The sequence below is a fragment of the Narcine bancroftii genome, chromosome 1 (assembly GCF_036971445.1).
Source record: "Narcine bancroftii isolate sNarBan1 chromosome 1, sNarBan1.hap1, whole genome shotgun sequence".
Taxonomy (NCBI): Eukaryota; Metazoa; Chordata; class Chondrichthyes; order Torpediniformes; family Narcinidae; genus Narcine; species Narcine bancroftii.
The window spans coordinates 319,864,366-319,887,740 of record NC_091469.1 but is presented as its reverse complement, the minus strand read 5'-3'; the positions used below and the strand labels follow the sequence as shown (position 1 = coordinate 319,887,740).

Genomic DNA, 23,375 nt, shown 5'->3' with positions numbered 1-23,375 from the left:
CTGTTCAAAGTAAGTTTGTATTATGGGATGCTATGGGATGCTATGCTTATCTGAGAGGACAAATAATTAGTTATACTTTAAAAATGAAAAAGAATCGATTAAATCAGAGTCTTGACTTAGAGAAACAGCTTGATGAGTTAGAAAAGGAATTCCAGAAAGATGCTACAGAAGATCAGAAAATAGAATTATCTAGGTTGAAATTGGAACATAGTACTTTGCAATCTTATCAATTTGAATGTGTGATTAATAGGACTAAGCAACGATATTATGAATGGGGAGAGAAAGCACATAAGGTATTGGCATGGCAATTAAAGAAAGAACAGGTTTCGAGGACTATTAATGCTGTTAGACGGAATTCTCTTATTACTTATAAACCTCATGAGATTAATGATGAATTTTGTTCATTTTATAAAAAGTTATGTACATCTGAAGAAAAACAAGAAATTAAATTGATTGATCTTTTTCTATTACAGTTGAATTTACCGATATTAGAGGATGCAGATATACAGGAGTTAGAGGAACCATTTACTGATTCGGAAATTAAAATGGCTATGATGGAAATGCCGAACGGTAAATCGCCTGGTGATGATGGATTTTCATTTGAATTTTATAAAATATTTTATGATGATTTCTCTACAGTGTTTGGGGATGTATTACGTCAGGTTGGAGAACGTTATGAATTACCTGAGTCTTGTTCTAGTGCTTTAATTAGAGTAATTCCAAAGAAAGATAGAGATCCTTTGAAAGTATCTTCATATAGACCAATTTCATTGTTAAATGTAGATTATAAAATAATAACTAAAATATTAGCAAATAGATTGGCTAAATTTTTAACTAAGTTGATTCATATGGATCAAACAGGTTTTATAAAGAATAGATATCCTTCAGATAATGTTCTGTGCGTGATTAGTTTGATTAATAGATTTTGACAATCTTCAGACCACCCGATGGTGATATCTTTAGATGCAGAAAAAGCATTTGATAGAGTTGAGTGGAATTTTTTGTTTAAAGTTCTGGAGAAATTTAAGTTTGGTCCTTTTTGTATTGGTTGGATTAAGGCTTTATATAGTAAACCGGTAGCTAGAGTATTGACAAATGGCTTGATTTCGGAACCTTTTAAATTGAATCGATCAACTCGTCAAGGTTGTCCTTTATCACCAGCTTTGTTTGCGTTAGTGATTGAACCTTTAGCACAGCTGATAAGACAAAATACACAGATACAAGGTATGAAAGTTTTAGATGAGGAGTATAAAATTAATTTATTTGCCGATGATGTATTGGTGTATTTAATAAACCCAGCTCAGTCACTTTTGCACTTGAAGGAGTGTTTAATACAATATGGATATCTTTCTGGATATAAAGTCAATTGAGAAAAAAGTGAAATATTACCAGTAAGTGAAGGAGATTATTCAATTTATAAGAATATTATTAATTTGAAATGGACTGATCGAATTAAATATTTGGGTATAATTCTGAATGTTGATTATCAATCTTTGTATAAATTAAATTATGTTCTGTTAATAAAAAAAATTAAAACTGATTTGATTAAATGGAAAGATTTACCTATTAATTTATTGGGTAGGATAAATACAATTACGATGAAAATCTTTCCGCGTATGCAATATTTGTTTCAATCTATTCCGTATTTACTTGATAATATTTTTTTTCGAGATTTGAATTCAACGGTTAGGGAATTTTTATAGAGAGGTAAATTTTCAAGAGTAGCTTTGAATAAATTAACTTGCAAATATGAGTTAGGGGGATTAAGTTTACCACATTTTCAAAATTATTATAAAGCAGCCCAACTTAAATTTATTAGTTCCTTGATGGATTTGGAACGCCCTCCTAGTTGGGCCAAAATTGAGATGGCAAATATTTCTGAATTTGAAATACATCAATTTTTGTTTAGATGGAATATAAATTTGTTACAGCAATATAATGTGCCTATACTAAAATATCTAATGAAGTTATAGATAAAGAAAAATAAAATGATAGGCTCTAGGGCTGAATTATCGGCTTTGACTCCGTTGTATAATAAACAACTTATTTCTTTTTCAATACATAATCGAAGATTATTGCATTGGAGATTTAAAGGTGTGAAGAATTTGGGAGATTGTTTTAAAGAGGGTAAATTTTTATCTTTTAATCAGATGAGGGACAGTTTTGGTGTTGATAAGAATTCTTTGTTTCTCTATTACCAAATTCGATCTTTGGTAAAACGTACGTTTGGTAGAGATCTGATTTTATCTGAAATGACTAAATTTGAGATTTTTCTTATGAAGGTACCAGAGAAGGGTTATATTTCATCTATGTATCAAATATTACAGGATGGTATGGATAAAAAGGGGTTGGGATAGGTCTAAACGTAAATGGGAAGCGGTCATTGGCTTTATTTTTTCCAAGGATGATTGGTTAGATATTTGTTATGATAGTGTAACTAGATTGATAAATGCATGTTATGCAATGATTAACTATAATTTTTTACATCAATTATACTTAACACCTGAAAAATTAATAAAGTATGGTTTTCATGAATCAGATTTGTGTTTTCGATGTAATTTTGTTGGAACTTTTTTTCATGCTGTTTGGTCATGTATACATATACAATCTTTTTGGAAGAAAATTCAATTTTTTTTAGAATACCTGTATAGGATTAAAATACTTTTAGATCCGACAGTGTTTTTATTAGGTAGTTTGCAACCTTTGAAAAGTTTGGGATTAGATAAGTTTCAACTTGCTTTTGTATATTTAGCTTTATCTGTAGCGAAAAAATGTATTGCTAGTACGTGGAAAGATACAAATATGATTGATATTAATAGATGGCATAATGAGATTAAATATTGTTTAATAATGGAAAAAATTACATATGTTTCACGTGATAATTATAGTTTTTTTATTAATAAGTGGTTGTTATATTCAGAATATTTACATTTCAATTTAAATTGATTAGATCTTAATATGTATGCTTAATTTTTTTTAATATTTTTTCTTTTTTTTTTCTTTCTTTATGGTGCTCCTTAGGAGAGTTGGCTGAAGTGGGGGGGGGTCTTTTCTTTTCTTTTTTTCCCTTTTTTTTCACTATAAAAAATAACATCCATGTTTAGGGTTAATTGTTGTATATGTTATGTACTGAATGTATTTTGAATGATATAAATAAAGTTTTAAAAAAGAAGAATTTGGACAGGTACATGGACGGGAGAGACAGGGATGTATCTACGGAAAATAGTCCCTGTGCCCATTTTACATTTTATGCATCAAAATAAATGGTGACATGGCGGTCTCGCGAGGGCTGGCCTTGGTGGCTGCCATGTTGTATTTGACTTCGGCCTTTTAATAAGGGGGGTGGCACTGGCAGGGGGGTTGGCGGTGGCACTAGGAATGGGGAGGGGGACGTGGCGCTGGCCAGGTGGGATTATGGGACTAGGCAAATCGTGCTTCCTTCAGTGCGCCACTTCTAATCATCTGGGGAGGTTCAGAGACCACTGAGAGCTTCGAGCAGTTAAGGAGACTGCCGGGGGTGGAAACTGCTCAATGGGGCCCCCTTCAAGTGGATCCCAGGGGACTTGCCATGCCTGCCATGCCCTAGATATGTCCCTGGGGAGAGGTATGGAGGGCTATGGACTGGGTGCAGGTCAGTGGGATGAGGCAGAAAAAACAGTTCGGCACAAACGCGAAGGGCCAAAGAGGCCTGCTTCTGTGCTGCAACGTTCTATGGTTCTACTATGGAGTAACAGCAAAGAAATGGGTGTTCAGGTCAATAGAAACCCTATGGATGGTAATGAGCAGGACAGAAAAGTTTCCTTGATGTTCAGAAAGCAGAGATAGATTGGCTGCACAAATGCAAAAATTAGATCAGCGGTTCTCAAACTTTTTCTTTCCACTCACATCCCCCTTTAAGTAATCGTTACGCCATCGGTGCTCTGTGATTAGTAAGGGGTTGCTTAAGGTGGGATCTGAGTGGGAAGGGAACGTTGAGAATCACTGCTCTAGACCTAATTGTTACTGAAATACTTTGCTTGAGAAAAATTGTCAGTGGCCTATTTCCTTTGGAGTTCTGAAACTGTGCACATAACAAGTCAATGAGGTACAATTAAAACAGTAGGTTTCAAACTTTTTCTTTCCACTCACATCCCACCTTAAGTAATCCCTTACTAATCACAGAGCACCGATGGCATAGGGATTACTTAAAGTGGGATGTGAGTGGAAAGAAAAAGGTTGAGAACCACTGGACTAGAGTATCTCATTCTAAAAAAAAACGAGTAGATCCAGAATGTAAACATCAATTTCCACATGATCTATCCTCGACAGGCTATCCCAAATAACACAGCTATCAAACTGCTCGAGTGCATCTGGGGCTGTTTCTGAGCCAAAAAAGTGAACAGGCTGACTTATCATGAGTAGCTTGCCTGAATTAATCAATCAGGAACTATCTTGCCAAGAATGATACAAGAGAATTCAACGATAGCTAGCCAGGGAGAGGGATGAGTCATCAACCAGATTTTAAGTTTGTTACAGTGTAGCTGACTTGATGATGAGATTCTACAAATAAACATGGGAGGTGCCACTGACAGTACTTCTTCCCACAAGTAACTAAATAACCTTGGTGAAGAAGGAAATTGAGATGCAGTGCACGACCAAACCAAGGTTCCATGGAAGCAAGAGCAAACAACAAGAAGCTGGTGGCTTCGATAAAGGGTCCCGACCTGATTTCAGTTGATCATTTCTCCCCATAGATGCCGTGTGACCCACCTGCTTCCTCCAGCTTCTCAACTGTTTGCTCAAGATTCTGGCAACTACGACTTTGAGTTTATTCCCACAGAAGCAAAACTAATAGAGATTGGGGAATATACAGAGGGAACAGCAAAAGTCCAGGATATAGCCCAAAGTGCAGAGCTGAAAACCTGGTCTCCAGAACTGGTTTTGCCTATAGAGCTGTTCCAGTAGGTCTATGGACAAGGCATCATCTTGTCAACGTGGAAAATTGTTTTATCCTGTTCACAAACAGTTGGATAAATCCAAACCATCTAATTACCTCCCAATCTGCCTAAATTCCATCAAAGTGATGGAATTTACCTTTGACAGTATCTTCAAGTGTGATTCACACACCCAGCTTGGGATTTCATGAGCAGAAACCCTCAGACTGGTACAGTTACTGCCAATAACATCAAGTGTGAGAGGGGCTCTGGTCAATGTGAGGTCAATAGCAAACTTATTTGAGGTTAAAAAAGAGGAAATGCTGGATCTTCTTAAAAAATATTAGGACTGATAAGTCCCTGGGACTGGATGAGATGTACCGCAGTTTACTACCGGAGGTGAGGGAAGAGATAGCTGGGGTGTGGGCAATGATCCTTGCATCCTCCCTGGGCACAGGGGAAGTAATGGAGGATTGGAGAATGACAAATATGGTCCCCTTGTTTAATTAAGGTAAGAGGTCGAATCCTGATGAGTTCTCACATCAGTGGTGTGCAAGCAATTAGAGAATATTCTTAGGGAGAAGATTTACGAGCATTTAGAGAAGTTGTCCTCTCAGGGATAATCATCATGACTTTGTGAGGGTCAGGCCATGCCTTATGACTCAAACTGAGCTTTTTGAGGAATTAACAAAACAAATTGATGAAGGTAGATGTGGTGTATATGGATTTTATTAAAGCATGCCACAAGGTCTCCCATGGCAAACTCATTCAGAAAGTCATAAAGCATCCATGGAACCTTAGCTGTGTGGATTCAAAATTAGCTTGCCTGCAGAAGGCAGAAGGTAGATGTAGATGGAAAGTATTCTGCCTGGAGGTCAGTGACCAGTGAAGTACTGCAGGGATCTGTTCTTGGCCCCCCCGCTCTTTGTGATTTTTTTTTAAATAAATGATCTGGTTGAAGAAGTCGAGGGAAGGGTCAGCAAGTTTGCAGATGAAATGAAGGATCTTGGCACCCGAATCCATTGATCTCTCAAGGTTGTTGTGCAGGTGGATAGTATAGTTAAGAAGGCTGATATTATTCTGGGCCCCACTAATCAAGGGGATTGAGTTCAAGATCTGCAGGGTCATGTTGCAGCTCTACAAAATGCTGGTTAGACCACACTTGGAATACTGTGTTCAATTCTAGTCACCTCATGAAGGAAAGAAGTGGAGAGGGTACAGAGAAGATTTACCAGGATGTTGCCTGGATTGGAGAACGTGTTTTATGAAGCACGAGGGCTTTTCTCTTTGGAGCGATGACTTATTAGAGATGTCTCCAAGATTATGAGAGGCAATATAAGAGGTAGACAGCCAGCAACTTTATCCTGGGGCAACAGGAGCAAACACTAGAGGACATCTGTACAAGGTGAGTCAGATTTAGGGGAGGCTTCAGGGTTAAGCCAGGGGTAGTGGTGGGGGCTGGTACAATAGGGTCATCTAAGGCATGTGGATGCAAGAAAAATAGATGGTTATGGGCGTGAGATAGGGAAGGTTTAGTTTGTTGATATTTATGTAAGACAGCAAAACATTGTGGGCCGAAGGGCCTGTACTCTACTTGAATGTGACATCAAGGCACCCTAGCAATGCTGAAGGCAATGGTGGGTGTTATACATTACAGAAAGGAACATGGTTGATGTTGTCAAAGATCAAACGTCGCAGACATTACGTCAGAGTCGCACAATGCAGTGTCCTGCGTCTGACCATTTTCAATAATCCTTCCAGCATATGGTCAACTGGGGACGTTCACAAATAATTATAACTCTCAACAAATGAAACAGCCGACATCTGCATGACTCACCTCCTGACAGCCGAGAGAGCCTGTCCAGCAACTACAGGCCAAAGTCAGGAGCAAGAAAATAGTCTCCAGTTGCATGGATCATGGCAGCATCAACAACTCTCAAGAAGCTTAACACTATCCAGGACAAAACAGCTCACCTCATGGCATCAAGTTCCATCTCTGAACATTTGCCTTCTCCACCCTGGTGCACAATGGCCAGGGTGTAGATGTGGACCATATTCAAAATGCATTGTCGTCAAATCCAGATGACACTGAGGTGGACCTGGGACGTGTAGGGTCTCATCTTTCAGCTCGGTAGGGTCACATTGCTCAGCCAGGTCGCCAGATAGCTGGCCATGTAAACAATCTATCAAATGGGCCTGGAAGTGATAGGTTTTTTTTACATCTAAGACTCCCGGGGCAGTGGGGGGGGGGGGGGGAGGAGGGGGGGCGTGGGTAGCGAAGGAGGGGCTGTCCAGGCATCAATACTCGGCAGCCCAGATTACAAGGGCTTCAGGCTCCAGGGGAACAGCAGACCGGCTCAGGGCACGAGTGGGAGAGGCACTACCCGCCTCCAACCACCCCAACTGAGGAGAGCCCTGGGAGGGGACCCGAAAGACAAGAGCAATGGTTGAAAATGGGCCTCAATGCCACCTGGGTTCTGGGAGGCAGGCATCAGGACTCAGATTCGTGAGGGAGCCAACAATGAGCAGGGTGCTGGCGTCTTGGGGGCTGGCATCGGGGGGTGGGGGGGAAGGTCCAGAATAAATAGGCAGAAAGAATTGGATGCCACGAGTTCAGGTTTACAGATGGACAAGACAGGAGGCTGAGCTGCTGTAGAATTTCAGGAGCACAGGAGGGAACTGAATTGAAGGAGATGGCAGGAGATGCAGGCCCGCGAGTCTCTGAGGTGACTCTCTTTTGCTTCACTTTCTCAGCTTGACAGTGCACCTCTTCACAGGGCAGAGGAAAGCTAATGTTGTGTATTTTGGATACATGACAATAAGGAACACAGATCACGATATTCACTTAGTAGCCAACCAAATGCACCCCGGCCAGCAAGGAGGACGACAGAGCAGATGCATGGGAATACCAGCACAAGCACTTTCCTCTCCAAATAGCACATCATCCGAACCTGGAAATATACTACCAATCATTCCTCACTGATTCGAGATCTTCGAACCCAACCCCCGCCCAACATCATTGTGGAAGAACCTTCACTCAAAGGACAAGAGCAGTTGAAGGAGGACAACGCCAACTCGAGTGTTTGCAAATGGAAACGGAATTAGAGATCCCAAAAAATGGATAAGGCAAATGGAGAGGCCGTGAAAATATGTTGCAAGATGCACTCTGGTGAAATCAGTGGCTGGAAATTGAGAATTATGAGATTTAATTTAAGCTCACAGTGCACGTCAATACCAAAGCTGTCAAGGGTGTGAACAGTGGGTCAAAGAAATGAAAATTAAATCAAAATAATGAGCCAACAGGGCAACAAAGGTCCATGTGGCAGCCGGAAAATTAGACTGATCGTGTGCTGCTGCCTGGCACTGGTACATGCCTATGTGTCGGGTTGGAAGGGGGATCACCCATCTTGGTGTCGGCTTGGACAGAGGACGTGCATCTGGGTGTCGGGTTGGAAGGGGGACGTGTATCCAGGTGTAGGGTTGGAAAGGGGTCATGTCTCTGGGTGTTGAGTTGGAAAGGGGTCACGTGTCTGGGTGGCAGGTTGGAAGGGGGAATGTGTACCTGGGTGCCAGGAAGGAAGGGGGAACATGTACCTAGGTGACAGGTAGGAAGGGGGAACGTGTACTTGGCTGTAGGGGGAACCTGTACCTGAGTGTAGGGTTGGAGAGGAACGTGCATTTGAGTGTAGGGTTAGAGAGGGAACCTGTATCTGGGTGTAGGGTTGGAGGGGAATGTGTACCTGGGTGTAGGGTTGGAGGGGGAACATGTACCTGAGTGTAGGGTTGGAGGGGAACGTGTACCTGAGTGTAGGGATAGAGGGGGAACCTGTACCTGGGTGTAGGGTTAGGAGTGAAACCTGTACCTGGGTGTAGGGGGAATCTGTACCTGAGTGTAGGGTTGGGGGGGGGAACGTGTACCTGGGTGCAGGGTTGGAGGGGGAACGTGTACCTGGGTGCAGGGTTGGAGGGGGAACGTGTACCTGGGTGCAGGGTTGAAGGGGGATCCTGTACCAGGGTGTCGGGGGAACCTGTACCTGAGTGTATGGTTGAGGGGAACCTGTCCCAGGGTGTCGGGGAACCTGTCCCAGGGTGTCGGGGAACCTGTCCCAGGGTGTCGGGGAACCTGACCCTGGGTGTCGGGGAACCTGACCCTGGGTGTCGGGTTGTCGGGTTGTACAAGAACCTGGGTGTCGGGTTGTACAAGAACCTGGGTGTCGGGTTGTACAAGAACCTGGGTGTCGGGTTGTACAAGAACCTGGGTGTCGGGTTGTACAAGAACCTGGGTGTCGGGTTGTACAAGAACCTGGGTGTCGGGTTGTACAAGAACCTCGGTGTAGGGGGAGCCTGCCCCTGGGTGTAGGGGGAGCCTGTTCCTGGGTGTAGGGGGAGCCTGTTCCTGGGTGTAGGGTTGGGGAGCATGTCCCTGGGTGTTCGGGAACCTGTCCCTCGGTGTGGGGGAGGGGGGTGGGGGCAGTCCCTGGGTATAGGGGAGCCTGTCCCTCGGTGTAGAGGAGCCTGTCCCTGCCACCACTTGTGCCGGTGGCTGCCCCACTGCCGACCCTCACTCACCCTGCCGTTGCGGTCGCTCTCCATCACCTCCCTCTCGCTCACCCGCCGGCTGAGCAGCTCCTTGAGCCCGACCGCGTGGTTGGTGGCACAAGCCCGGTAGAGAGTGAGCGGATCGTCGCCGACCAGGTCGCTCTCGCTGCCCAGAGAGGGCAGCGCCGGGGGGTAGTAGGAATCATCCGAAAGGACGCTGGCGGCGTCATCCTCGAGGATCTCGGAGCCGGCATCGTCCCGCCGGGGCTCGGGCAGCCGCAGGTGCCGGGGGAAGCCTCTGTCGCCTCGCTCTCCTCCCTCCGCTTCCCTCATCGGCAGCGGCGTGCGGCTCCGAGCCTGGTCCGCCGCCCCGGCTCCAGCGCGCTGACCCCGGCGGGGCGCATGGACGGCGTCGGAGGGGGTGTCCGGCTTTCCCCCCCACCTTATCCCCGGCCGGCAGGGAGATGGGGCTGGCGCGGCTTGCGGGAGCTTCCCGGCGTGGCTAGGCTTTCGATCCCCGGGGCATGGCAGCGGGATCGGGCCGGGGTCCAGAGCGGGGAGACGCGGCAGCGGCCGGGGGTAGGGGGCGGGGTTGCCCCTCTCACCGCTCAGCCCCGGCGCCGTCCCGGTGAAGACTCGTCTCCTCGCTTAAAACTCCTGCCCCCGACACATGGGTGCGACCTGCTTCGCCGTTCGCCTTAATACGGACTGAGCCGATTGCAGGAGCAGATGTTGTGAAGTCTCTCCCACCCCCCGTTCGCCTCTCCTCCCCCTTCACACATGCAGTGACGGGCTCTGGGAAACCCCGGCCTGAAGTATCCACCCTTCCTGACCGCAGCCAGACTTCCCTTTCTAGCCTCACTCCACCCCGCCCCCCGTCATCTTTCATGTCAGTCCCCACCTCCCCGCTCTCGGCGCTTCCCAGCTACCCTGCTCGTCCCAATGCAAGGTTTCGAGGCGAGACGCCGGCTCCAATGACACTGCCTCGCCCAGCTCTTGCTGCGGCCATGCATCCGGAGTCGCTCCCCTCACCGATATCTTCCCCTTCCCCCCCCCCCCCCGCTAATCGTGCTGCCCCCTCCTACACGCCTGTGAACTCTTGTCCCATCCCAAACCTAACACCAGCAACTCCCCCTCACCCCTCCCTTCCCACCAAGTTACCCCACCGAGTTCTCTCCCATTCCAATCTCTCCCATGTTTCAGATTTACTGTCAGAGAACATAGGCGACATCACATACAGCCCTGAGATTCCCTGCGGCCACGGCGGAATTCCCACTCATTGGTGGTGCAAAAAATAAACTGCAAACAGCGTGAACATGGATACAAATAGAAGAAATATAAACAGATAACAAACTGTGCAATACAGAGAGAACAAAAGAAAATCAATAAAGCGCCCAAGTGTAAATTTCTGGCTTTCCTTTCCTTAAGTCAACAATCAGCCCCTTCATTTTGGTGGCATTAAGTTCAAGGTTGTTGATGCACCATTCAACCAATTTTCAATCTCCCTCCTGTACATGATTCATCCCGTTTCTTTATACAACCCACTACTGTGGTGTCCTGGACAAATTTGTAGATGGTGTTCTCTTACCAAGGTACACAGTGATAGGTGTAAAGTGAGTAAAGTAAGAACACAGCCCCGTGGAGCTCTGGTATTGATGGAGATTGAGGAGGAGAAGTTCTTACCAATCTTCACTGATTGTGGTCTGGAGGCGAGGAAATCCAGGATCCAATTACCCAGTGGGGGTGTTGAGTTTCAGGTCTTGGAGTTTGCTGATCAGTTTTTTAAAAAAAAAATTATTTACTAATTCACCGCGAACCATGTCAATAAAAATATATACAAATATTCATCATTAAAATATACACAGTGACATTTTCATTCCCCCTATTCTTCCACCCTCCCCATCTCCTATAACGTAAAGCAAGAAATAAAAAAGAGAAAGAAGGAAAATAAATAACACAAAAAAGAAAAGAAATCATGTCGTCCAAGATTCCATATTTAATTATTTTCGTACTTGTATCTTATTACTTTAAGAGATGGAGGTGGTTTCTAATGAACTCTATGTATGGTTCCCAAATTTGTTCAAATAGAACATATTTGTCTTTTACATTGTAGGTCATTTTTTCCACTTGTTCATTTCTATGTTCCACTGTTGTATTTTTAAGGTTGCATCCATTTTCCACGTTATCATTATGCACTTTTTGCTACTGCCAACACAATCATAATAAATCTTTTTTGAGCCCTGTCTAATTTTAGGCCTAATACTTTATCTTTTATGTTGTTTAACAGGAAGATTTTTTGATCTTTTGTTATCCCATTTTTTGTAATTCTATTTTATATTAGGTTTAAATCCTTCCATAAAATGTTCACTTTTGTACATGTCCAAATTGTGTGTATTGTTGTTCCAATTTCTTGTTTACAACGGAAGCATTTGTCTGATATTGTTAGATTCCATTCTTTTAACTTTTGAGGTGTAACATATAATCTATGGAGCCAATTGTATTGTAGCATACGAAACCGAGCAATTATTGTATTATTCATGGTATCTGCACATAGTTCCTTCCATGTTTCATTCTTTATTCATATATTTCAATCTTTTTTTCCAACCTTGTTTGGGTTTATATATTGCTTCATCATTTTCCTTGTAGTGCAATTTGCTATACATGCTTGTGTCAAATTTTGTTTACTATCACAGTCTGTAATTAAGTATTCATAGTAGCTACTCTCAGGTAATCTTAGGCTAGTTCCAAACTTTCCTTTTAAACAAGTTTTCAACTGATATTGTACCATGTGATATTCCGTATTTGTCTTTTAACTTTTCAAATGTTAATAAATTATTTCCCAAAAAGCAATTTTTTATTCTTTTAATTCCTTTTCCTGCCCATTCCTTAAAATATAAATTGTCTATTGTAAAAGGTATTAATGGGTTTTGTGTTAGTAGCACCCTGCTTGGAGCCCCTCAACCTTCTCACCCACCTCTTTTGCTGCTCATCATTCCTACTACCATTTCCTTCAGCTCCTTTATCCCCTCTAATCCCCTTACCCTTTGTTACCAACTCTCCCTCTTCCCTGTTACTCCTCTGCTACATTGGTTCCTCCATCTACTCTTCCTTTCAACTCTACCTCCACTCTGCCTGTTACTTTGCTCATTCCATTACAGAGAGTCCATCAGTACTGGAGCACCACAGATCTTAGCCCCCTTCTCTACGACAGTGTGATGATACCACAGTAGTGGGTTGAATAAAGAAAGGTGATGAATCAGCATACTGAAGGGAGATTGAAAACTTGGCTGAATGGAGCACCAACAACATTCAATATCACCAAAACCAAGGAGCTGATTGTGGACTTCAGGAAGGGAAAGTTAGAGGTATATGATCCAGTGATCATTGGGGGATCAGTGGTGGAGGGTGAGCAAATTTAAGTTCTTGAGAGTCACTATCTCAGAGGATCTTTCCTGGACCCAACACAATTGTGAATAAAGCTCATCTCTACTTCCTCAGGAGTTTGCGGAGGTTTGGTGTGGAAACCCTGGAAAATTTCTACAGAGGTGTGAAAAATGTGCTGACTGGCTGCATCACAGTCTGATATGGGGACACCAATGCCCCTGAGCATAAAGCCCTCCAAAAGGTAGTGGACACAGCCCAGGACATCACAAGAAAAACCCTCCCCACTATCGCAAACACCTATAGGGAACGTTTCCACCAGAGATCAGCAGCATTCATCAAGGATCCACAGCTACCAGTACACACTCTGTTCTCACAGCTGCCATCAGGAAAGAGGTGTAGGTGCCCCAAATCCCACACCACCAGGTTCAGGAACAGTTGCTACCCCTCCACCATCAGACTCCTCAATTACAAACTCAATCAGAGACTCCTTTAAGGACTCTTACTTGTACACTTTATTGATTTTTAAACATTCTCTCTCTATTGCACAGTTTGTTACCTGTTTACATTTCTTTTATTTGTTTACGTTCAAGCTGTGTGCAGTTTATTTTTTGTATGACCAATTAGTGGTAATTCTGCCACAACTGCAGGAAAAAGGAATCTCAGGGATATATGTGATGTCATGTATGTACTCTGACAATAAATCTGAAATCTTAGGAGAAGTAGTGGATGGAACCAATTCTGCCTGGAGGTCAGTGACTAGTAGTGTTCCACAGGGATCTGTTCTGGGACCCCTCCCCACTGCTGTTTGTGATTTATATAAAAGATCTGGACAAAGAAGTGGAAATAAGTCTACCAATGGCATAAAGGCTGGAGGTGTTGTGGATAGCATAGAAGGTTGTCGTAGGTGGCAACAAGATATGGACAGGATGCAGAACTGGGTGGAGAAATGGCAGATGGAGTGCAATCCAGGTAAGTGTAAATATTTCGATAAGTATTTTGGAAAGTGTAGGGCACTACCAGTAACCACAGAGACAAGCTGAGGAAACGATAGGCTTTAATACACAGAAGAACCTTGCTGGCCCAGATCTCAGGATAGGAATGGTGGCAAGGGAAATGTGGCTCTACCTTTATGGCCCGGGACCATGGGGGAGGAGTCTTAAGGTATGAGTCATCCGTGGACGGGCCAGCTCCATATATACAACCGACAATGATAACTATATACAATGGAGGAAACATATCACCACAGAAAGTTGAACCTGAAGGCAGAGTACATGGTTAATGGCAGGATTCTTAACAGTGTGGAGGAACAGGGGGACCTTGGGGTCCAAATTCATAGATCTCTCAAGCTCCATAGAGTGGTTAAGGAGGTGTAGGTGTGCTAGCTTTCATTAGTCGGGGGATTGAGTTCAAGACCCGTGAGTTAATGTTGCAGCTCTCTAAAACTGTAGTGTGGTCATCTCATTACAGGAAGGATGTGGCAGCTAATGGAGAGGGTGCAGAGATTTTCGAAGATGTTGCTGGATCAGCAACAAATACCAGAGGTCATTTGTCAAGGTTACGGGAGGAAGGTTTGGGGTACGGTTTGTTACACAGAGAGTAGTGGATGCCTGGAATGCCTTGCCAGGACTGGTGGTGGAGGCTGGAATAATAGGGAGACTTAGGCACATGGGTGTGAGGTAGGGAAGGCTGAGATTGTTGAGTTGGTTTATATAGGGCAGCACAACATCGTGGACCGAAGGGCCTGCACTGTACGGTAACGTTGGATTCGCCTCATCCCACCCCATTGCCAGCTGAGGGTAATGCCTGGGGTCCCACTAACACTCAAGGCCAGCAGACCAAGCAGCGGCGGGTTTCCCGGGGGTTTTGCCGAGGGAGATCCCGGTGGGTTTTCGTGGCCACTCCGCAGTTTCTGTAAATTACATGCTGTGATTTACATGGGCGGTACAATTATGGGCGGGGGGGGGGGGGAATCTCGGAGACGTGGCTGTCCTCCAAATGCCATTGACAAGACCAGTCGGGGGGTTGGGGGGGAAGCAGACGGCCAGCGATTGCTCTCCATTCACAGGGCAGATGGTTGGTTCAGCCGGCCACTTAAATTGTTTTACTTTTGTGTTTGCAGATACTTCCCACCCAGTGGCTTTTTAAAATAAATAAAGTTGTAATTTCCAGAAAGCGACCTCCCACAGTCTGTGTTCCTGGTTTCTCTTTTCCTGCACATTCGTCCGGGAAACATCCCAGCGAGGACTGAGATCGACTGGGGACTGGACGATCCCTGGAAGCTGAGTTCATAAGGCAGCCACGGCGCGGACTGGGCTCAGAATACGGGCAGGAGCAGTTCCGTAACCAGCGAATCACAGTGAACTCTGGAGATCGAGTTTGGAAACGATTATCAAATACTGTGCAATTTCCCCCAAGTGGCTATGACGTTTAGCATAGTGAGAAAGGTGGTTGCCTCCTTTCACACTTGCGTCCCGCTAAATAGGCTGTTCAGTCTCCTCGGGTAGGAATGGGGGGGGGGGGGGGGGGTGGCTATTCACACTTGACCACTCCTAACTGGGACACCACACGCATTCACACTTGCAAGGAGCCATCCCCGGGGTTCGGACCGTTCAACGTCTTGACGCATCCAGCGATGGTAAACTTGCCCTAAATCCTGATCGATGTATTATGATCTTATATTGGAACAAAATTAATCATGCCTAATTATAACATAATTAAGCTTTAGGTACAGCACAGAACGAGCCCTTCAGCCCCTGTTGTTGTTGTGCCGACCTATATAAACTTTTATAAGGAACCGTGGGAACGTGCTAGCAATAAATAGCAATAGCGGACAATTTTTAAACAGCGTGGGAAAGTTGGTCCCGCTGGAGCGCACAATTTAAAAAGACCGTGGAAAAAAGCGATGGTGGACCTGCCCTCCCAGAATACAGTGCGGCAGAGAAAGGGCTGCATGCATAACTGCCTGCTCAGAGCACGCGTGAGGGTTTTCCCTGCTGCATGGCATTCTGGGAAGTCGCTTTTGTCCCACGCCCTTTGTCAATTGTGCGTTCGAGCACCTTGTTTAAAAATTGTCCGCTACTGTTATTTATTCCCTCTCTCTCTCCCGCTGCGACTTTCCCACGGCAAAGTTTGTACCTTCACTTTAATTTTTTCTTCCTTCATGTTCCTCCACTCATGCAAAAACACTTGGGCCATTTCTATCCCACAATGCGATTATCCATTTCACACTTGCCTGATTGCAACTCCAACATCTGCAGACAGCAGGGGATTGTAGGAGGGGTCGAGGCTGTCAACCCCCGGCGTGAAATGACATCACCTGACTGAGAAGATTTTGCTTTCACATTAGACGTTTTTTAGGCTGATTGGCCATTAATTCCTTGGACCACTTGCAAGTGTGAAAGGAGCAATGCAGAGAATTACAATGCAGAGCAATGCAGAGATTCTCACGTGTTCAGAGTTTGGACATGCTTCCAGATCAAGGTGCCACACAAAGGCAGAGGGGATTATCCACATTAACGATGCTAGAATCACAATTGCTTCCTGGAGAGGGCAGTGAGTGAATGGAAAAGGCTGTTAGTGGAGGTAATTGAGGGAAGCACAGTGGCAAGGTGTAAGAAACAAAACCACCACCAGACACAACTTCCCCTCTCCGCCTTCTGTAGGGACCGTTCCTTCCGTGACTCCCTTGTGCACTCATCCCTCCCACCCATCGCCCCCCATACCTTCCTCTGTGGCCGCAGGAGGGGCCACACTTGCGTCCACATCTCCTCCCTCACCACAGTCTGAGGCCCCAAACAGGCTTTTCAAGTGAAGCAACACTTCACTTGCGAAGCCCACAGGAGTGATTTACTGCATCCGGTGCTCCCTTTGTGGCCTTCTCTACTGGGAGAGACTACATGGACTGGGAGATCACTTCGACGAGCATCTTCACTCTGTCCGCACCAGTATTAGGGATCTCCCAGTGGCCAACCTTTCAGTTCTGTGTCACACTCCTCTACTCACATGTCTCTCCATGGCCTCGTGTACTATCTCACCAAAACCATCCATAAATTGAAGGAACATCACTTGACCGGATGGCATTAACATTGACCTCTCCGATTTCTGCTAACCTGCTCTCCCTTCCCTTCTCCGTCTTCTTTCCGTCAAATCTTCTCCCCCTTCCTTCTCTATTAACTCAGCCGTCCCTCCTCCCCTGCTTGATGTTGCGCCCTCCCTCCCTTCTCTACCTATTACCTCCTGCCTTTGGGACCATGCACCTCCACCCCCCCCCCACCTCCCACCCCCACCTTTCTGTTCGGATGCCTGTTGACATTTTTTCCATACCTGATGAAGGGGTCAAACCCGAAACATTGGTAATGTATCTTTATAAAGTACACTGTTTGGCCCGCTGAGTGTCTTCAGCGCTGTGTTTTTACTAATTGGATGGATACAAATAGGATTAGAGGCACATGTGCAAAATGCAGGCAGAGGTGAGATTTATATGAGTGGGATATTTTGATCAGTGGGGAGCTGAAGGGCATGTTTCCATTCTCTAGGACTCAGTATCCACCAGTATCCATCAGTACTAATGTCCTGCACTCAGTCATCCATCATGGCAAAAGCAAACTTTACATAGATATTTTGTACCTTGTCTTTAGTTCTTAACATTAATTTGACTCCAAATCCTTTTCTCGGTCTCTGTGGAATATGTGGGGGACCATGTGGTTTAATTCTGACTGCTTAATCCCCTGTAGTTGCCCTCACCTCCCTTATCGCTAGAAGGGCCATTTTAATGGGATGGGAAGATGCTGTCCCGCCCACTTGCACTCAGTGGTTGACTGATCTGATGGCATGTCTGACTTCAGAAAAAAAATAGATCTTTCACTGCTGAAATGAACCTGAACTTTGTTTCTTTATGGGGTTTTTTTTCTTCATTACTTTCAAAATTTGTCAGATTAACTAGTTTTTGGTTTTTGAACTATATTGCATATAGATACATTTTTGGGAGATAAATTGTGGCAGGTTTTTTAGTGTAGGTCACATACAAACACTTCAAAACAGTTCTCATTTAAAATACTGGAGCTCTGCTCAAGCCAAACAGGCCCGGCTCTGAATGCCTTTGCAAAAGCTTTGGGGAGTGCTGATAGAGACTTCACTAATGGATTGTTGTTTTGAAAAGCAACAGATGAAAGAACTTGGAGGATTAGGTTCAGAGCTGCAGTCTGTCTGAGGGCAGTTTGCTGTTCCAAGAGGGTCATGTGGTTTTGCAAGCAGAGAGAGTCAAAGAGGCTTTTCTCTGAGAGGGAGAGAGAGAGAAAATTTAGTTCCACAGTTCAGCAGCAGCAGCTGGGACTGGAACAGGACAAGCTGGGAAGCTTGTAGTAAAACCCCATTGTGAGTTCTTAGTTCAGCCTGGTCAAAGCCCTTGTTGTCCATACAAGAGGAGAGGACTGGCTGCCTAATGTTTCACTTGAAATAGGAGAAACAATAAGGATCTCTGTGATGATTTGAAAGAAAGAGGTTATCATCTGGAAAACCCTGATGGGGCAAGTTTCTTTGGCAAGACACTGACGTCGCTGATTAAAAGGGATCAGTTTGTGTCCTGGAACAACAAATCTCTCTCTGAAAATTGACAAGAACCTTCCTGAGCGGGAAACATTTACCTTTCAAGCACCAAAGCCTGGTGATCTTCATAAATGCACAATATAAGAATTGCCTGCAACCAATGAACTTGGAAGAGTGAGAAGTGAGATTGGACTGTGAACCAAAGAACTTTTCAAACCTTACCCACACATTACATACACGTGCGCTTAGAATTAGAAGGGGGTTAAGTTAATAGTAATAAGTTAGAGTTTGATCCTGTTTTCATGTTTAAAGATAATTAAAAGCAAATTTTGTTTAAGTAACCATTTGTCCTGGTGAACTTCTCTTGCTGCTGGGTTTTGGGATCCTCTAGGCTTGTAACAGAACCCAGTGTTTACCATTCTTTTTTCTTATTATTAATAGTGGACTGTTTGTGTTAGTTAGTTATCTCTGAAGGGAGGGGATTGAATTATATGTTTAGTCCAGTGCTTTTCTTTTTATCTTTCTTTTTAATGTAACAAAGGTCTCAGTGCTATTTTTATTGCTGTACAAGATTTGTTAATATTTTATTTTATTGTTATGTGCCCATGGAACATTTATTTGATCAAACCAATAAAAATATTGTAAAGACAGAATCTTCATGTGAAAAGGAGCACTGTCTACAATTTTGTAACCTTTCATGAACAAATTTTCTGAAGCTTTTGAGGAAGTGGTGAATGTGGAATCAATTTCAACATTTAAGAACAATTTGGACAGGTACATGGATGGGGGGGGGGGGAGGGGTTAGATGGATATGGACTGGGTGCAGGTCCGTGGGTCAAGGCAGAATAATCATTTGGCACAGATGAAGAGGGCCTGTTTTCGGTGCTGTGGGGTGCTCTGTTGTTCTAAGTGATGAAGGTAATGATATGCGACTAAAGCAGTGGATGTTGTCCACTTGGACTTCAGTAAGGCATTTGACAAGCTTCCTTCTGATAGGCTGATTCAGAAGATTATGGAACATTGAATCCAGGGAGAGTTGTATAAAATTAGCTTAGTCATAGAAGACGGGGACTAACATCGAGGCTGTATTTCTGACTGGCACGATTGTCTGTATAATTGTAACCACTTTTGGCAGAAGATTAACAATATTATTATCGATCTTTTGTATTTATGGTCTTTTTAATTTCATTTAATGCATATTATTGTATTTTTCCATTAAGTATCTGCTCAGCGATGACAAGTAAGGAATTCTGTGTTTATATACATTGTACAATGTAGACGACAATAAATTCATTATCATTTTCGTGTCAACTTTTAGTATTTTTGAAAGTCTACAGAGAGGCCATGGAAATCACTTTAGAATGGAGTGTAACTTGCATTACACCTCCCTGATACTCACCTTTAGAAGAACCCTGTGCTATCAGAGCTTTTAATGTCATTTGTTACCTTCAGAAACCTGGTTGGAACCAGCTTCCTCTGTTGTTCTGTGCAATAAGAATGCAGCAGATGGCACAGTTTGATTGATGACACTGCAGAAAAGGTGAAGACAGGTCCCTTCTGACAAACTTGGATGGAAGTACCACTGTCTATAAATATTGCCTCTTTGGTACTGACAGAAACAATCATTCAGGAGTGTGTGACAGGAGAGATTTAATGGGACGGAGTTATTTAAAGTTATGAAGGGATGGGATGGAGTAGACAGGAAAAAAAGGTGTCCACTGATGAGAGGATGGGTGATGTGGAATACATCTGGAATAGGCATGAATTTCATCATTCAGGTGCCCTGCTCTTTGGCGTAGGTGACCACATCTCTCCATCCATCATGATCTCTGACCCTCAGAATTGTAGTCGTTCTCCTTCGGTGAAGGCTCCATCTTTGAGGTGAGATTGTAGTCGATGTTGAGTTCATGATTATAGAATGGAAAGATATTGAAGTGACTTCCTGTTGTCTTCTTCAGTTACAGTGTCCACGCTGGATGGGTAACCCCTGCCCATTGATCAGCAGATTCGTCTGCCCAGTGATTTTTAGTTTTACAACCATAAATTCCAATGTGTAGAATCTGCTTGTAAAAACCATCCACCATCTGCAACTCATGGCTTCACATGACCCTGATTGGGAAGCTAAATGGGTACTACACCTTGCCCAAGGGTGACCTGCAGGCTATTGGACGAAAGGAACACCTTACACCTCCTTCTGCTGACTAATTGTGGAGCATCAATACTGAAAGTCATGAATATAAAATTGTAAAAATATTCAGGATGAAATATGGGAGAAATATTTATTTATGTAGAGATTGATTGGAATCTATAATTGGGATTACTGAAAGTTAGTCATACAACAAAGAAATAGGTTCTGGCCATAGTGATCATCAGGGATCCATCTATGCTAATTCCATTTGGGCATCTCAGGTGTTGGGGGAGAATCTGCCCCCACCACACACTCAGATATGTTCCAGCTTTCAACCAACCTGCTGTTCTTCCTCGGATTCTAAACCTACTCCTTCTAGTTTTGGGGAAATTCTTTCTCGTAGCCACCTTATCTATGACCCTCATAATTTGTATACCGCTCTCCAGTCCCTTCTTAACCTTCTTTGCTCAAAGGAAACAAGCCCACCTACCCCTGCAATGTCTTGGTGGATGGAGACACGAGGTTTCAGATGCGGAATCTGGGCTACATGGTTACCGTAGCAGTATGACAGTGACTGGGGTTCCAATCTGGCACTGGCCATAAGGAGTTTGTATGTTCTCCTTGTGTTGGTGTTTATCTCCGGGCTCTCCGGTATCCTCCCAGCCTCCAAAATGTACGGGAGTTGTAGGTTAATTGGGTATAATTGGACGGCATGGGCTTGTGGGCCTGTTACCATTCTGTATGTCTAAATTTAAATTTAAAAAAGCAAACTGACTTCCTTTGTGTTCTCTCAACCCTTTCTCTTTAACCTAAAGGTTTTTTTGAATCCAACTTTTTCCAGTTCTCATTTAAGCTGAAACCACTGGGGAATATAATTTATTGCTCTCGTTGCCAACCACCCATCCCTTGGAGTGTCTGTTTGTCTATGGCATTTTCTCCCTTCAGGAGATTAGCTTCCAGCACCTTGGTACGGCCTAGCATAACAGAGGAGGAAGATCCTGCACGGTACCAGAGTTTGTAGCTGAAGCCTCAAGGAGATCTGATGCTGGTTGACAGGAGATCAGGGTGTGAAGCAATCTGAATTGGACTGACGCCCCCTACTCAGCTGGAACTAATCATTGAAACCCTGCTTGTGAGCCTGTGACCGAGCCGCCACTCAGAAATGCCATCTGCCCCATTCATGCACACTTCCTACTTGCCTTACGCTCAGATATGGCATGGCAGTCAGCTCCACGCTTCTAATCTTTGCTCATCCAGAACAGAGGTGGCCTGGCTGATCTGCTCCTTGCACTGGCTAAGCAGAGCATTCACATGTGCTCATAGTGGGCTCCAAAAGGCCCAGTTATCCTGGCTGCCTCCCCCTTTCAAAGTTACATTTGTGCTTGGGTGCCCCAGAGGGGGAGCAGTGTGCACATTTACTTGAGGCCTTCTGTTAATGATTGTGCTGGAGGGCCTGGGGAGCCTTCTGGATGCAGATGGCAATACTTTAAACTTTTTAGTTATAAATCTATTTGAAAACAGAAACAAAGGCAAGCTCAAAGTTGGGAAGAGGCAAAAAAATATCTCAGAGAACCACTTGAACAGCTGTGGAGGCCCCATCCCCTGGCCTATGAGCTCTTAAAGCTGTCAATATGGTCCTTCTTTTGAATATGGGTATCTTGGATGTTCACAATCAGTAAAACTTGAGACCCATAAAAATATTGTTTAAAAGCATTAGAATGCTTCACAATTAAAAAGCACACCTGTACAATAAAAAATTATTAAAACTAACAAACTACTTGGGCGGCAGTTGTTACAGCGCCAGTGATCAGGACCCTGTTGGGCTTCGGTTTCCTCCCACCCTTCAAAACATATGGGGATTTTATGATAATTGGGTGTAACTGGGCGGCACGGGCTCATGGGCTGAAGGGGCCTATTACTGGGCTGTATGTCTAAATTTAAAATAATATCATTCTCTGAGACAGTGACATGTAGTGATGATGACTTGAACGGGATTGCCTTGCTTATGCAACCTACCACAGGCTGGGCAGCAGGTTGTGCTGTGCTTGGTGTCCACTGGAGCAGATGGACTGGAAATACAATCACCACTGTCGACAATGCTTGTATTGGTAATGGAAACTTCCATGGGGATACATGGGTAAGACTGGCATTGTCTTCAGGGCAGATGTTTTTCCCATGCTAACCCAGTTCTCGCCACAGTTGCTGACAAATTTGCATTTTCTGTTTCCAGCATTGTCATGTTTTGCTCCAGAATCCCTAGTTGGGAAAGTTCCTAAGTCCAGATCATGGCAAGGGCCATTTATAGCTGACTGACAGATGAGAGGAAGCTTAAAGAGGATCAAGTGCTTAAGGACAGTCTTAGAACAAGAAGTGACAAAAGAAAATGCAATGTAGTTGAAAGCAGCATTCATATAGTCTGCATTTCAGTCAATAATTATTTGAAATTCTTTTTAAGGCAATCTGGCAGAATGTAATTCCCCATTCTTTTGAGGTTATGTGTATGAATTGTTCAGTGATATATGTGTGTGCTACATGATATTAATTTATAGAAACATTAAAATAAAAGTGTTGAACAGATTACTATTGCTTAAATTCTCTAAAAGGTACCATAACAGCACATAGTAGAGAGAAATTTAAGTACAACTACAGCATAGAAACAAATCTTTCATTTCAATTGGTCCACAATGGACTTTATGTTCTACACTGAACTTCCAAAGCCCCACTTCATTTCTGACTCATTCATGAGTGATCAAAACTGGGACAGAAAGTCCCAATGTTTAAAAAAAAGTGGTTTGCACAATATCAACATTAGAAAAGAGATTGTATATAAAATATTACAGTGAAAGTAGGAACAAGATGGTTCAAAC

At 43.9% G+C, this 23,375-nt stretch overlaps 1 protein-coding gene across 1 annotated transcript in view; it reads right to left on the bottom strand.

Moving 5' to 3' along the window:
- Positions 1 to 10,244, bottom strand: part of LOC138747598 (ankyrin repeat domain-containing protein 33B-like) — an 85,141-nt gene extending 74,897 nt beyond the window's left edge. Inside the window, exon 1 of the mRNA XM_069906974.1 lies at positions 9,483 to 10,244. Coding sequence (XP_069763075.1) covers positions 9,483 to 9,785 — 303 coding nt within the window. The 5' untranslated portion in view covers positions 9,786 to 10,244. The remainder of the gene's footprint in view (positions 1 to 9,482) is intronic.
- Between the last annotated feature and the right edge of the window lie 13,131 nt (positions 10,245 to 23,375).